This window comes from Ictalurus furcatus, chromosome 2 (genome assembly GCF_023375685.1).
Source record: "Ictalurus furcatus strain D&B chromosome 2, Billie_1.0, whole genome shotgun sequence".
NCBI lineage: Eukaryota > Metazoa > Chordata > Actinopteri > Siluriformes > Ictaluridae > Ictalurus > Ictalurus furcatus.
The window spans coordinates 27,806,201-27,820,421 of NC_071256.1; the positions used below are offsets into that span (position 1 = coordinate 27,806,201).

At 43.0% G+C, this 14,221-nt stretch overlaps 1 protein-coding gene across 2 annotated transcripts in view; it reads right to left on the bottom strand.

Moving 5' to 3' along the window:
- Positions 1–334: 334 nt before the first annotated feature.
- aatka (apoptosis-associated tyrosine kinase a) overlaps positions 335–14,221 on the bottom strand; it is a 38,788-nt gene continuing 24,901 nt past the window's right edge. Inside the window, exons 4-14 of one of the 2 annotated variants that reach the window (XM_053612436.1) lie at positions 8,726–8,805; positions 8,299–8,417; positions 8,048–8,135; positions 7,601–7,734; positions 7,228–7,312; positions 6,979–7,100; positions 6,738–6,887; positions 2,903–6,116; positions 2,638–2,782; positions 2,297–2,497; positions 335–2,136 (exon numbers count right to left, since the gene is read on the bottom strand). In XM_053612436.1, the coding sequence (XP_053468411.1) occupies positions 2,108–2,136; positions 2,297–2,497; positions 2,638–2,782; positions 2,903–6,116; positions 6,738–6,887; positions 6,979–7,100; positions 7,228–7,312; positions 7,601–7,734; positions 8,048–8,135; positions 8,299–8,417; positions 8,726–8,805 (4,367 nt within the window). In that variant the 3' untranslated portion in view covers positions 335–2,107. Of the gene's footprint in view, positions 2,137–2,267; positions 2,498–2,637; positions 2,783–2,902; positions 6,117–6,737; positions 6,888–6,978; positions 7,101–7,227; positions 7,313–7,600; positions 7,735–8,047; positions 8,136–8,298; positions 8,418–8,725; positions 8,806–14,221 lie in introns of both variants that reach the window. The other variant, XM_053612426.1, reaches the window with a different exon arrangement.

Genomic DNA, 14,221 nt, shown 5'->3' on the forward strand with positions numbered 1-14,221 from the left:
GATCAGGTATCACTTTGGCAACTCGAAACAGTCATCTATCTGTCTTCTATAAAGTACTGATATGTCTTCCAAAAATAGTACAGTGCTGCAGGATTGTACAGATTACAAAACACCTGTTAAAGAGGACCAGTGTATACCGATGCCTGAATACTGGCATAGTAATAAACTATGGATGTGGCCCAGTGGGGCTGCGTTGAGCATGACTGTGCAGCTGTAGTAAGACCAAGTAACATACATTATTACAGCATTTCCAGTGAAAAATGTTACAGAGAACTTAGTGTCGGATCACTAGCACAGACTTGTAAATGAAGATGGACAATGTATGAGAAAGACAGGAAGTCCACAGGCATTTATTTGACAGGTGTTTTTTATGCTTCTGTTTCTGTCATTATACTGATATGCTCTGCTAAGTATTCGCTAACAATACATATCCAGCGTCTTCCAGCATTATGAGGTACCATTTATAGGAGCTGTTCAGAGAGCTGCCAGTGGCTGTAATGAGCCTCATTATTTTTAAAGGAACTTTTTTCTTTTCTTTTTTTTTTTGCAAATAACTTCTAGGTAGTAAGCAACCTATTTGTTAAGTCATGTTGAAACTTGGTGTGAACTACTTAAAATATTTTCAAGCTACATTACAAAAAGCTGTCCTGGAGCATGTTACTGTAGGTGTGGAGTATTACTTCCCAATAATCACAGTCATCAAGATTTAACCTACACTCTTAGAAAAGAAAAGGTTACATCTTGCACCCACTTTTGCTTTGTCTCTCTGGGGAACCTTTTAACATTTCTACAAGGTCCAAGTAGAACCTATTTAGAAAGCTAGAACCCACTCTTTTTTTTTTCCCTAAGATTTTATGAGAAAAGCTGAAAAACTTGCATCAAATCGATCCTAAAAGACATGCTAGGTTATAATTCAGCATTTCAGTCTGCAGGCCATCCAATTGAAATTCATGGTTACTTGGCAAATCTGTGGAGTTAGCCTTTAAAAATGTGCATCTTAATCGGTTATGCGGTATTCAATAAATTAACCAGATCTCCCCTGATGTCTGATCTTCCTCTAGTCTAGTTAAGGCTATTCTACAGCCATACTGGAGTCTTCCGTAATGAGACAGAGTCCATGACTGTGTAGTTATAGCTCACTGATACTAAAGACTAATATGACAAACCCAGCTTATGTAAACTGATATAGTGAAATGCTAAATCCCTACCTCAATAAGCATTGAGATGAAAGTTCACTTGCATATAAAAGTGAACGTCAGTGACAGGACTAAGACTGGGATACCTTTTTAACTGTATCTCTATAAATAGACAAGCATCCTGACATTGCTGATGGAAACAAATTTGCACATAACCTCTAGGCTTCAACAAAGAAAGTGCATTTACGTAATATTTTCCACATCCTCAGGGTTGAATAGCAGCATAAAGGGGAAAATGGGGAAAAGTGAGGAAGCATATTATATTAAACCCAAGCATCTTCATAATGTGGTTTACGCTTTGATGCCGTACCAATTTTTACATCCTTCAGTTTACCTGAGCCATGATATTTTAGCGTAAAGTGGTCAAAAGCGAATGCCTCCATGGAAAATGGTCTACATTCTCCAACACTGGTACACAATTCAATACCCTTTGTAGTTGACAAAAGCTGAATGTTATTTGATTTGGGTTGTCTTATCAAGACCTTAGTGTTTCTTCCCTTACTTTGCAGTTATAACCAACATCTGGAAGATCTGACCAATGAGTGACGTGTGCACTGTAAGTAAGCCAGTGAGGAGTACAGCAATGTGACCAATACCCTTATGGTTGCTACAGTTTGTAATAAAGTGATTTGTTGCAATATGAGTGTTGATACTGAACGTTGCAAATAATCGTATCGTCCTAAATATGCATACATAAAATTTTAGTCAGAGATTTTTCTGAAATTTTAAATGCTGTCCTTAACAGACAATGTCACTGCCAACCTCTGGCTCAAGACACAAAGAAAGGGTTGGCTAATATAATTCAAATACAGCATGAGGCACTGATTCAGAAAACCCTTGTCCAGAACATTAAATAAACACTGAAGAGGATCTAGAGCCGGATCAGGCCAAAATGAAATCTGGATGCATTCTCACGCCTGGTCTCCATGTGAGCAGCTACCTGTGTGGAGAAAACAAGAGTACAGAGCGTGATGTGATGTGCAGCGCAGAACAAGAAACATCTTGTGTGAGGGTTGTGTAGCAGACACATACACCACGTATGGTACAATGCCTATATTTTGTGTAACTCACATTGCTGGTGGTTACTGAGTGGCACTGACCTCCCATGGGTTCGACGTCCGAGTCAGACACGTGTGTAATAGAGAAGCGGGAAACACTGAAGCGGGAACACTGGGGTGCTGGCTTCTCCTCGGGAAGTTTGACGGGAGAGTTTGGTGAGGTACACGTTCTGTCAGAGGCGGGTTCTAATGTTGAAGCATTGTTCATCAACGGAAAGTCATTCTCCCACTCTAAGGTCCCACCTGTTTAGTAAGAGTTTCTATTATTTTTTATAGCAATAGTAGTGTTTTTATTTTTTCATTTCTTACCATATAGTTACAGTGTATAAAAAAAAAAACTACATATGAAATATGTTTGATTGATTTAGGTGTATAAAACTTACTATCTTCTAAGACATTCCCATTTGAGGAACTATCAGAGTCATTGACTTCCTTCTGTGATGGATATTCCTTACACTCTCCTGCCAGGACATTCGGTTCCATCCCTGGAGGAAAGGTGTATTCTGCCAGTTCACCTGTAGGGCTGTCCTACAACACAAAGATACTATTTCTCAGATATAAAACGTCAGTATTAGCAACTAGTTCAGCTACAGTTCTGTCATAAAACCAAAATTTTACGTCATAGTACCGAGATGCAATGCAACTGACCTGGTCAAAAAGGAACACAGTGACATCATCAAAAAAGGAGACAGCTTTCTTCTTGCGTTCTAGCTCATCACAGAAGGACTGTGTGAGGAGGGATGGCATTTTGAGGAGGCTACGCAGGTGCCTGGTGCTACTTCGCTCACTCACTACCACCACTGGAACAGTGGTGAACTCCTCCTCACTGTCCTCACTGTGCTCTTGGACACTGTAGCTACGCAACTCTTCGTCCGACTCATCGCTGTCATCAGAGTCTTCCTCTTCCTCACAATTCCCCAGGGGTGCTGGAATGTCCAGGTTCTCTGGTAAGGCAGGCAGAATATTGTCCAGAGAACTATCCCGCTTAACATTCAAGAGTGCTTCTTCCACCACCTCTGGTTTTTCTTCCACTCCTTTATTCTCCTCATTTTTCCCATCAATCTGACAGTCTGGATTGCCTTCCCCATTCTCACAGTTCTTGACTTCCAACATAGTGGAGGCAGAACCCAGGGAGTCTGCAGATGAGAAGCCCATGTTAGTACTGTTAACTTGGTCCTCCATGGTTGTAGCTTCCTGTGTTGTGGCTGAGCCCTCAGAAGCCATACTGGAGAAGCATTCAGTGGCTGGCTCCTCTCCAGAGTGCTCAGATTCCACTCCAAGGCCATCATCTGGAGCAGACTCTTTGGTCAAACATCCCCCCATCTCTGGAGGAAATGGGGCCAACGCTGTAATCACTGGACCTGCTGCAGGAGATGAACTTAGATCAAACTCCATGTTCCTCCTCTCAAGACACAACTGTTTGACACTCAGTAAAGCATTATCTACATTTTCTATCATGCTTGGTAAATGGTACTGATCTTCCTTCTGACTCACTGGGAAGCCCCCCTGTCTCCTAGCCTTCTTAAGAGAGTTGTCTTTTACAGGTTGTATTTCAAAGAAATCATCCAATTTATTGTCAAAGAAGATGCTGTCTCCTTCACAGGGACTTTTTTCATTTTCCGCATCATAGTCTGAAAAATAAGCAGAGTCTCTGTATTGATTCCTATTGCCCAGGCTTGTCAGTTTAAGAGTACTATTGCTAGCTGGGGTCAAATCATTTCCTTCAAGGTCCATCTGAAGAACCATTTCATATTCTGATTCCACACTTGTACTGAGAACCGGTTTTCCCTCCAGGTCTTTCATGACAAACTCAGGTGACTCGTTGTTCTCTGTGTCATAGCCACTGTCCAGTGATTTGGGCTGAATAGATGTGTGGTAAACATCTGGACTGAAGGCTTCACAGGGGCTGCTACTTGAGGCAAGGTCTATAAATTCCTGAGGGTCTTTGTTTCGAATCTCTCTGTGCAAGGGTATGTGTGCTAGGTTAATATCTCCAACTTCTGCAAAATCAATAGGAGAGTCTGCAAACACCTTAGAAGTAATTTCGGTAACATCGCCATCACTGCAGTCATCAATGTTTACCAGGCTGATGCTGTCCCCTGTATGACAGCACTCAGAGACACACTCAGACAGAGCTGCAGGCATGACTGTAGGACCAGCTGAGTGCACTTTTATATCTTGTGCAGGAGTTGTGCTTCTGTCCCTAGTCACTGATTTCTCAGCTACAAGAGAAAGAGGATTGCTACTTGAATACTCCCGTATAGGGACGCGTGTCATATTCTCTCTGATATGCAGATGAGGAGTGTTCTTCTGAGCTGGATGTATAATTTGGTGTTTTTCTGGGGCTGATGACTCTACTAGCTTGTGATCCTCGGAACAGAGTTGTATATATGACACATATTCTGTGTATGAATCTGTGTATGAAAATGCAGTGGAGTTGCTACCATTAACCTCCATGTGTGAATGCTGTTTAAATGTATTGGAGGAATTACTTGGAGAATTTTGCCTGGTTGTTATTGTCCCTGGCCGTAAGCTCTGGGCACTGGAGGAAGGTGTCATGTGGTGTACTTCAAGATAGGTGTCAAGAAACCCACTGGTTTGCCGGTCATCAAAGTTTAAAGTGTTGTTATTTGTGGAGTGGTTTGAGGTCCAGTTAATTGTTTCACTCTCAGTAAAATGATTGATGTCATCCTCTGGATCAGCAGCACCCATAAGAAGACAATCAGCAGCTTCAAGATCAACAGTTATATTGTGTGGCCTGGGAATATTCTTTGGTAGGCTACCCATCATATCATAATAGGCCTCATTGGCCATATTTGTTTCAGCTGTCCTCTGGTTGGCTTCAAGGTAGGGGTCACATTGTCCCAAACTGGGGCTGCTCAGTGAAACTGATATGCCACGTGGAGTTTCTTGTACACCTGTATTGTACAAACTCCCAGACTTAAGACAAGACTTGGACGGTTGTCCTCTTTTCAGAGGAACTTCCTGTTCTCTTGAGGGTGTCCGTTCACAGTGCAATCTATCTCGGTCACTGGGGGAAAAGTATTGACTTAATTGTTCTGCAGAATCCATATGGTTCAGATCTTGTCTCTGACGTGGGTCCACACTTAGGGCAGTAGTTGGACTAGCATCTGAATAATTTATAATGCTATTGGAGTCTTTTGCTCCTGACCAGTATGTTTTTGTATGAGCCTCAGTAGGACTTTTCATGTCATTCCTGGAGAAGGTACATTTGCTGGCCTCAAGTTCTGGACTGTAGTCAAGAGTGGCCTCCTCCACACTGATATTGCACTCTACGGGTTCCTCAATACGAATATAGTATTCACTGCTAACAGACGGACTGTGTGCACTCAACACTGGGACCACACCTGGGTAATCTGACTTGTATTGGGATGGAGAAACACCCAGAGTGAGACTCTCCTCTTTGCAGCTTCCTGTGGAACTGCTGAGGGGATAGTATATGTCCTGGTAATGGGGGTTGCTACTTCCTAGAGGCCCACTTGTAGATGAGGAGCAGTAGGCCTGTTCAGCTCTGGCCTGTTCCCACTTGTACTCAAAGTTGAGCCCATCACTGGTCTCAGTGACCGTTAGTATTTCATCACCGTTCTCAGACTGGAAACTGTCAACCATGGAGAAGTGCTCCAGCAGAGGGAATGAGGAAGTAGATGAGGGTACCTCTAGGGCTGGGCTTCTCTGGGAACTGCCTGTGTCTAGACTTGGTCTGAGGGAGTTCCAGCGTTTCTCAAAGTCCTCCTGTGTCTCACTGGTACCTTTAGCACATAGATAGTTCAACAGCAGGTAGACCTCCTCCACAACGGGCCGCTGCTCTGGTTGCAGCCAGCAGAACTGCATCACTTCATACCTGGTCATACACAAAGGACAATGCAAATTCTTAGGATTAAAAAGAAGACTGTCATACCTGAATTATATTAAAGCTTGGACAATCATACAGAAGCATGCTGTGTTTATTTTGGTTATTGTTGCAAATAATAAGCCAGCACCATGGATATGTAGAGAGTGCATAACGACCAAACTCTCATATTGTGATGAACTGACAGAGAAAGCAGGTTTTCATTCACAGAAAGGTCAGTATTTGCAACTTCAGTATCTTGACTACATGTAGTATAATGAATGGTATGGTGTGGGAACAAAATTAATGATCACAAACTTCTAGGAAAAACTAACTGTATGATTGATTGGACTGTGAAACAGGAAAATGAATGACTAACCACACTGGACCTAAGCAGTATTGATTTGTTGGCTTTGCAAGGGAGAAAATGGAATGAACACTCTGGAAGCCCCTGATAGAAAATACATTCACTCTGTTGTTAGTATTTATTTTAGTGATAATTGATGACTGCTTGACTTGCCTGTGGTATGTTTTGTATGTGGTGATGGGAGAGTAATGATTGTCCAGCACATGGAGAATGGAAGGTCATTAACCAATGGTGGTGATTATGACTCAGGAGCTGAAATGACTCACCAGCGTTCAGACAGGGGGACTTTCAGCAAAGGCTTTGGCAACTTCATTTGCTGCTCTTTCACTGCATACGTCAACACCTGCCTGTCTGTATAGTGTCTGTATGGCTGGCTCCCCAGCTCAAACAGCTCCCAGATTGTCACACCCAGTGACCTAAGTCCGAAAAACAAGCATCTATGTTCTGGTGTCATGAAAGGTATGTTAATCCTTATGTTCAGCGGTTGACTTGTAAAACACCTCTCACCAGACATTGCTGGGCTTTGTCTGGTCCACTACTAACAAGTTGCCATGGACCTCATCAATGAGCTCTGGGGCGATCCAACGTAGTGGCACCCAAATCTGATCTGCCGTCACAAAGTAGTCATCCTAACAGAGACAGAAGCAACATACATGGACTGAAGCGATGGACTGAATAGAGGCTGACGTAGCTGTGTTATCACAGTAGCATTAGCACTGCAAGTCAGCAGTCCCTTTTCATGCGTTCCTGACTCACCTTGTACCTGCTGTAAGAGAGGCCGTAGTCTCCGATCTTCACGGACATCTCTGAAGTAAGGAGACAGTTCCTGAGAGCCAGGTCACTAAGGATACACAAACATTCATAGTTAGTGAATGAAGTTGAATGTATATTAAATGTCTAATATACAATAAAATGTCTGATCATTTACAATGCTGTTCAGAGGTCCGACGAGCAACAGGTTCACCTCCAGCAACAAAATCACTGATGCTGGAGTCTGTAAGAGGCACTCAGGCAGCATCAGGATATTGTTACAAGAAGAGACCAAAAGACAGGGGCTGAAATCCACACTTTGGACTGGGACAAAATGGACCAGAGAATCTGCTAACAAGACGGGCATGTTTCTCCTCACCTGTGAATGTAATTATGTTTGTGGAGGTATTGAAGCCCGGAGGCAATTTCACACGCCATTTGTTGGAGGATGAAAGGGTCAGGGGTGGCTGAACCTGCTGCCCGGCAGCTACGGAGGTATCCTTTGACATCACCCTGAAATCAATCAAGAACTACTCATCCACAAAGCTGTGATCAGCAGTAATACACCACACTTCAAGGGGTGCAAATTATACATTTCAAAGTGCATTTAATGTCAATTCTACTAGTGTTGTGATTAGCCACTAGAACAGACTGACCTTATACTTACCAGCAGAGGGAGCTTCATTCCCTCAAAAATACACACACAGGGCAGTGAATGCAGAACTGCTAGGTGTGTGGGTATTTATACCATCCAACTCGCATACACCAGCCGAGTGGAACATTTACTGTATGTATGTGTGTGAGAGACAGGGTGAAAGACAATTACCAGGGGGCAGTATTCCATAATCAGCAAATAGGGTGTGACATCTGTGCACTGGGCCAGGCACTGCAGGAGGGCAGGATGCTGCAGAGTACTGTATCATTATACATACACACACCAGTATAAGTCCAATTATTCAAAAGTAGAATTATACATTTGAACATTTGATGAAGTAAATGGTGATCAAATTAGGATATTAGAAAGAATGACGAAAAAGAGAACAGGGATAGAATAATAACAATACGATGGACTCAGACCGGTAAGGTAGAGCTTCTTCCAGGAACTGCGTCTGCTCCTGTATGCTGGCACTGGCTTTCAGCTCCTTCACGACCACCTGTGTGGTGCTCAGTCCAGCATTCACCTCCCCCAGAAAAACCTTAAAAGCAAACACACAAACTCATCAGATATACAGTAGAATTTCATGAACCATCCTGTGGACCAAGAAGCAGAGATTTACAAGCGTGTAGATTACGTGGAATTCCCCGTACCCAAGCATTTCCCGTGTTTATGGCTTAGAAGCTGCTTCCACAGCACATTAGCTTTGAATGATATTGTATATAATTACACACACATTCCTCTGGCTTCGCATCATCCTTAGACTCTGTGCCAAGACTGCATGCAAGAACTAGAACCCTGCATTGTAAGCCCTTCATTGTAAAATGATGTTTGTTTTAGAAATCTCACCTTGCCAAACCAATCATGGCCAATCTCCTTTAGGTAAAGCAAGCTGTGGTGTCCAAGATCCGCTGACTTCAGCAGCTGAACTAAAATAGGGAGAAAGGAAGAGATCATAAATTGAAAGCATGCAGCCTCAGGAAAAAGAGGTTATGTGACTTGTTTAACAATGAACAATGCATCATGGTGAAAGAGCCTAAACGCAAAGGCAGTTCGGCAAATCTTATCTAGCCATCAGCCAATCACAGACAGTTTACAAGAAAGGCAACATTTAACTTTTATTATTCTGGCTTAGAAAAATGCTTACTTAAGCGAAAGAGACTATGAGGCTCTAACTGAAACTTCCAACAAGTTTTTTTAAAGGTTTTTTTTTTCTTCCTGAAATGGCACACCAGGAAAGAAATACATTTACAGTCAACAGATCATGGTGAAGAGGCTGGTGCAGATGGTGAAGATGATGCAAAAAGCAGATGCAAAAAGCAGTCATCACTGCAAAGCAGAAATCCATGATTGGGTCTTCAGGGAGGAAATAGAACAGCAGTGCTGGCCCAGTTCAAGCCTGCATGACTCCCAAGAACACTCAGAGCTCTCATCCAGCTAGGAATGCAGTCCTTTCTTGTTTTCTTCCCAGTGGACACGGGCATCCTGCCGCACCACCACACACTGTCCCTCAACATTCCCATATGTCTTGTGGTTGCAACTACAGCCTGGAAGCTGGCATGTACCTCGGTGCAATGTTCTTGTAATGAATGCCCAGAGCTAAGAAGTTACAGCTACAGTAAGAGCTCAGTCATCCTTTAGTCCCTGCTGGGCATCTTCTCTCTCTGCTCTACGCATGTGTCTGACGTCCCGAACCCTCCAGCAGTGACATAAGAAGTGTATAATAGCCCTGTCTGCACTATGCTGCCTCTGTCCATGTCCCTGTCTCCCAACGGTGCTGTGGGGGCCGAGATAAACAAACAGAGCTCTATAAGCAGCAGAAAGACCTCTGTCAAACACATGACCCCCCCTCACACTCTCACAGTCTATGTGTGCACTATTCCCTTGTCCCCTCCTACAGTTCCCTCCCTTTATTATTTCTAGTGATGTGGCCCATCCTCCTCCTCCTCCTCAGTGTTCCAGAGGTCACTCATTCCAGCCACTCACAGCCGCTCACGCTCTTCTCTATGGCAAAATCGCTGCCTTTGTGCAGGACATGATGGCGCTTGGTACCCCGGTACCAGGCTAGACACAGGGTCCATTCTCTACTCCTCAGAGCCTGGATTGTCACAGTGATAACAGCCTGCCCCCCTCCCTAGTCCCGGCCGGACACACAACTATCTCTCTCTTTTCTTTCCTACTGTGGTCATCAACTGGCTCTTTTATATTGTTTCAGTGGAATTTGGGTGCTGTGCATTCCTACCCCACTACTAGAATTCCCATTGCAGGCCAGCCCTAGCCTTGGGCCATCTTCAAAAATGCATTCAATCTAGAGTATTATGGTGTCCACTTGTATTTGAACATTGTGATAATTACACAGTATTGTTCCACATCTACACCGTTTAAATAAATTACATCTATTTTATGGCCACATTCGTGAGCCTGTTGTCCACAGAGGAGAATACATTGGAGATTTCTGCTTGTCACGAGCCTGTAATGCAGTGAAACGAAGACCTGCTTATTTTGTGGAAAACAAATCAAACTCTGTTCTCATTCATGTTTTGGGTGGTCTGACAAATATCTGTGCACTGTGAAAAAATTTTTGCAAAAATTGGTCAGAAATGGTTTGAGGAACATGAGTTCAAAGTGTTGACTTCGCCTCCAAATTCCCCAGCTCTCGATTCAATCGAGCATCTGTGGGGTGTGCTGGACAAACAAGACCGATCCAAAATTTCTGCAGTGTGGTTGGGCGCATTATTCTACTGAAAGAAGCTACTGCCATTAGGAAATGCTGTTGCCATTGGTGTGCAACAATGTTTATGTAGGCGGTACGTGTCAAAGGAAGATCTACATGAATGCCAGGACCCAAGGTTTCCCAGCAGAACATTACCCAGAGCATCACACTGCTTCACCGGTTTGCCTTCTTCCCATAGTGCATCCTTATGCCATTTCTTCCCCAGGGAAGTAATGCATATGCACCCGCCCATCCACATGATGCACAAGTAAATGTCACTTATCAGACCAGGCCATCTACTTCCATTGCTCCATGGTTCCACTGTAGGTGCTTTCGGCAGTGGACAGGGGTCAGCATGGGCACTCTGATTGGTCTACAGATAGGTAGTCCCATATGCAGCAAGCTGCGATGAACTGACACATTCTAGCATAGCCCACATTAACTTTTCAGGAATTTGTGCTACAGTAGCTCTTCTGTGGGATCGGACCAGACGGGCTAGGCTTCACTCCCCACTTACATCAATGAGCGTTGGGCGCCCATGACCCTCTTACTGGATCACCGGTTGTCCTTCCTTGGATGACTTTTGGTAGGTACTAACCACTGGAACACCCCACAAGACCTGCCATTTTGGAGATGCTCTGACCCAGTCGACTAGCCATCACTATTTGGCCCTTGTCAAAGTCGCTCAGATCCTTACTTTTGCCCATTTTTCCTGCTTCCAACACATCAACTTTGGGAACTGACTGTTCACTTGCTGCCTTGACAGATGCCATTGTAATGAGACAATGTTATTCATGTCACCTCTCAGTGGTTTTAATGTTATGGCTGATCAGTTTATATCCAAATTTAGTGCCAGATTCTATCATAGGAATATGAAGCTCCTAATAAATGCAATCAACTTTGCCCCTTCATCATATCCCAGATAATATTTTATACAAAAAGTTTGACAGAATGGAAACCACCCAAAAAGGGGACTTCATCCTCACAACAAACACACATACATTCACATGTACAGACACAGCAATTATACACAGCTATATAGATATATAAATTTTCACTTTATTCAGAAGCAAAGAATTGTGACTTGTGTAAATGTGACAGTAGTGTACTGAGTACACATATGGGAGTAAAGCTGAGATTTGTGATTCCACACAGCAAATTTTAATTCCAAAATTAAAGCAAATATTACACATTCCTTGCTTCTTGTGTAGGCTCTAAAAAGTGGTACACTGCAGTACATGAATCTGATATGTTGTACATTTTCAATGGATTAATAAGACGCTTTGTATTATCATATTAAGGTAAAGCTCCATATTCTACAGATGTCCTATTGCACATTTGCCCCATTTGTTCTGTGTGGTAATAGCTTCACTCAGCCTGCCATATCCCTGAGAATTTCTCTGGAAGGAAAAGAGAAATAAACCGGTGAGGAGTGTTTGTATTTCTCGTGTGTATTCATTTTATGTTCTTTTTCAGCTTTCCTGAATTAACACAGTGTAGCAAGCTGGAAGATGAACAAGTGGGATCCAGCTTCTCTGTGTCCGAGCACTGCTCGGTCTAATGGGGGACCTGGACCCACATCTCCCCCTCCCTGCAACACCTGGACCAATCACATGGCCGTAACTACGGATGACTGGAGGGAAGGATCCTATTGGCAGGCTTGCTAAAGGATCTTGCTCCAATCCAAGGTTCCTCCTTCTACCCCCTCCTTACGGTCCACACAAACAGAGCATGTGAGTCATAAAATGAGCATCTGACATACTGCACCACACACACATTCCCACTCAGGCATAGTCTGCCATTCAATCTACTGTTTATCATTTAATGCAAAATCGAAATAAGTTAACATTTAGGGCATAATCAATGTATAGTTCACCAGAATTTAAGTCAAAGGAAACATTTTCCAATCCTGTTGAATGGTGTAATAACTGTATGTATTCTAGTTCTCTGCAAATGACAATAGTATAGCAACAGTGAGCAACCAAGCTTCTATATTTTCCTCTCTTCGCTTTCTAGTTCTGCTTTTCACATGGCTTCCTCAAGCCACGCTGCAGTCATCTGGGCCAGTCTCACTGCATGTTATGCAACAGACAGATGTGCATCCAGCTCTCTGAGGCAGCCATTTCTCTGCTCAAGTGTTCACTGAGAGAATGCAAACAACCCGACTCTTTTTCCATATGCAACCCCAGCAAGCTGGGACAGGCGTCCCATTCTTTAAAGGCAAATTAAAACATCAAGACAATATACAAGTCTTGTATCTATATAATACCAGCTCAGTGTGTCCCTGCTATACTCAGATGCACTACTGTTCCTAGGTTTGAAATTTCTGAAACATGCAACAGCACAATGAATGTTACATTCCATGTCAGAATAACACACACAAGAGCACACATACGCCTCTTTTATACATGCAGTTTTAAATAGTAGGCATGAGGATGAGCTAAAGTGTGAACGCAAATCAGAGTACGCCTGCTAGTAAAATATCAAAAGGGTTGCTTTGTGAACAGACTTAGATACACTACCAGAAAAGAGAGTAACGTATTTCTTTATCCTGTGATGTTTTGAACCCTTTTGAGGTGGCTGATTCAAAACTTTACTTTATCAAAATAAAGAAGAAAAGGAGAAAGGTCTAAAGAAAGACAATTTAGAAATGGAAGTGCTGATGGCCATTATCACTGAGGTTAAAATTCTTCAGTAAATTGATCATATAGTCTTGGATGTGGCATTTATAAACGAATCAGCAGCAGTCTCTGAAAACAGAACGGAATGGGAATTTCATGCGAAATAAAAACGTGCATCCCACTACAATGCCGCAAATAACATCTCAGGTTGTGAGATGCTAGTGAAAATACTAATATCCATCTATCCACCCTCTATACCGTTTATCCTTTTGAGGGTCACGGGGAACCTGGAGCCTATCCCAGGGATCATCGGGCACAAGGCGGGGTACACCCTGGACAGGGTGCCAATCCATCACAGGGCACAATCATATACACACTCACACATCCATTCATACGAAAATGCTAATGTATTGTACTATAATTTATTGAAGTGTGTATATATATATATATATATATATATATATATATATATATATATATATATATATATATATATATATAGTGGATATAAAAAGTCTACACACTATGGTTAAAATGGCAGGCTTTTTACGGAGCCCCCCTAGTGTCAGGTAAGAAAAAAAAAACAGCCGTGTGTATTCTTGATGATGGCTTGACCTTTGCAGACCATATCTCAGCAACTGCAAGGTCCTGTAGGTTCATCCTTTACAACATCAAGAAAATCCGACCCTACATCACCAAACAGGCTACACAGATTCTAGTCCAGGCCCTTGTTATCTCTAAACTGGACTACTGCAACTCACTGCTTTCAGGCCTCCCAGCCAGCTCCATCAAACCCCTTGAGATGATTCAGAATGCTGCAGCGCGCCTCGTCTTCAACCAGTCCAAGAGAACCCATGTCACACCCCTCTTCATCTCCCTCCACTGGCTTCCTGTAGCTGCCCGCATCAAGTTCAAGGCCTTGATGCTCACCTACAAGACCTTGTCAGGAACAGCACCCTCCTACCTCAACTCTCTCCTGAAGGCCTACGTTCCCTCTCGCAATCTGCGATC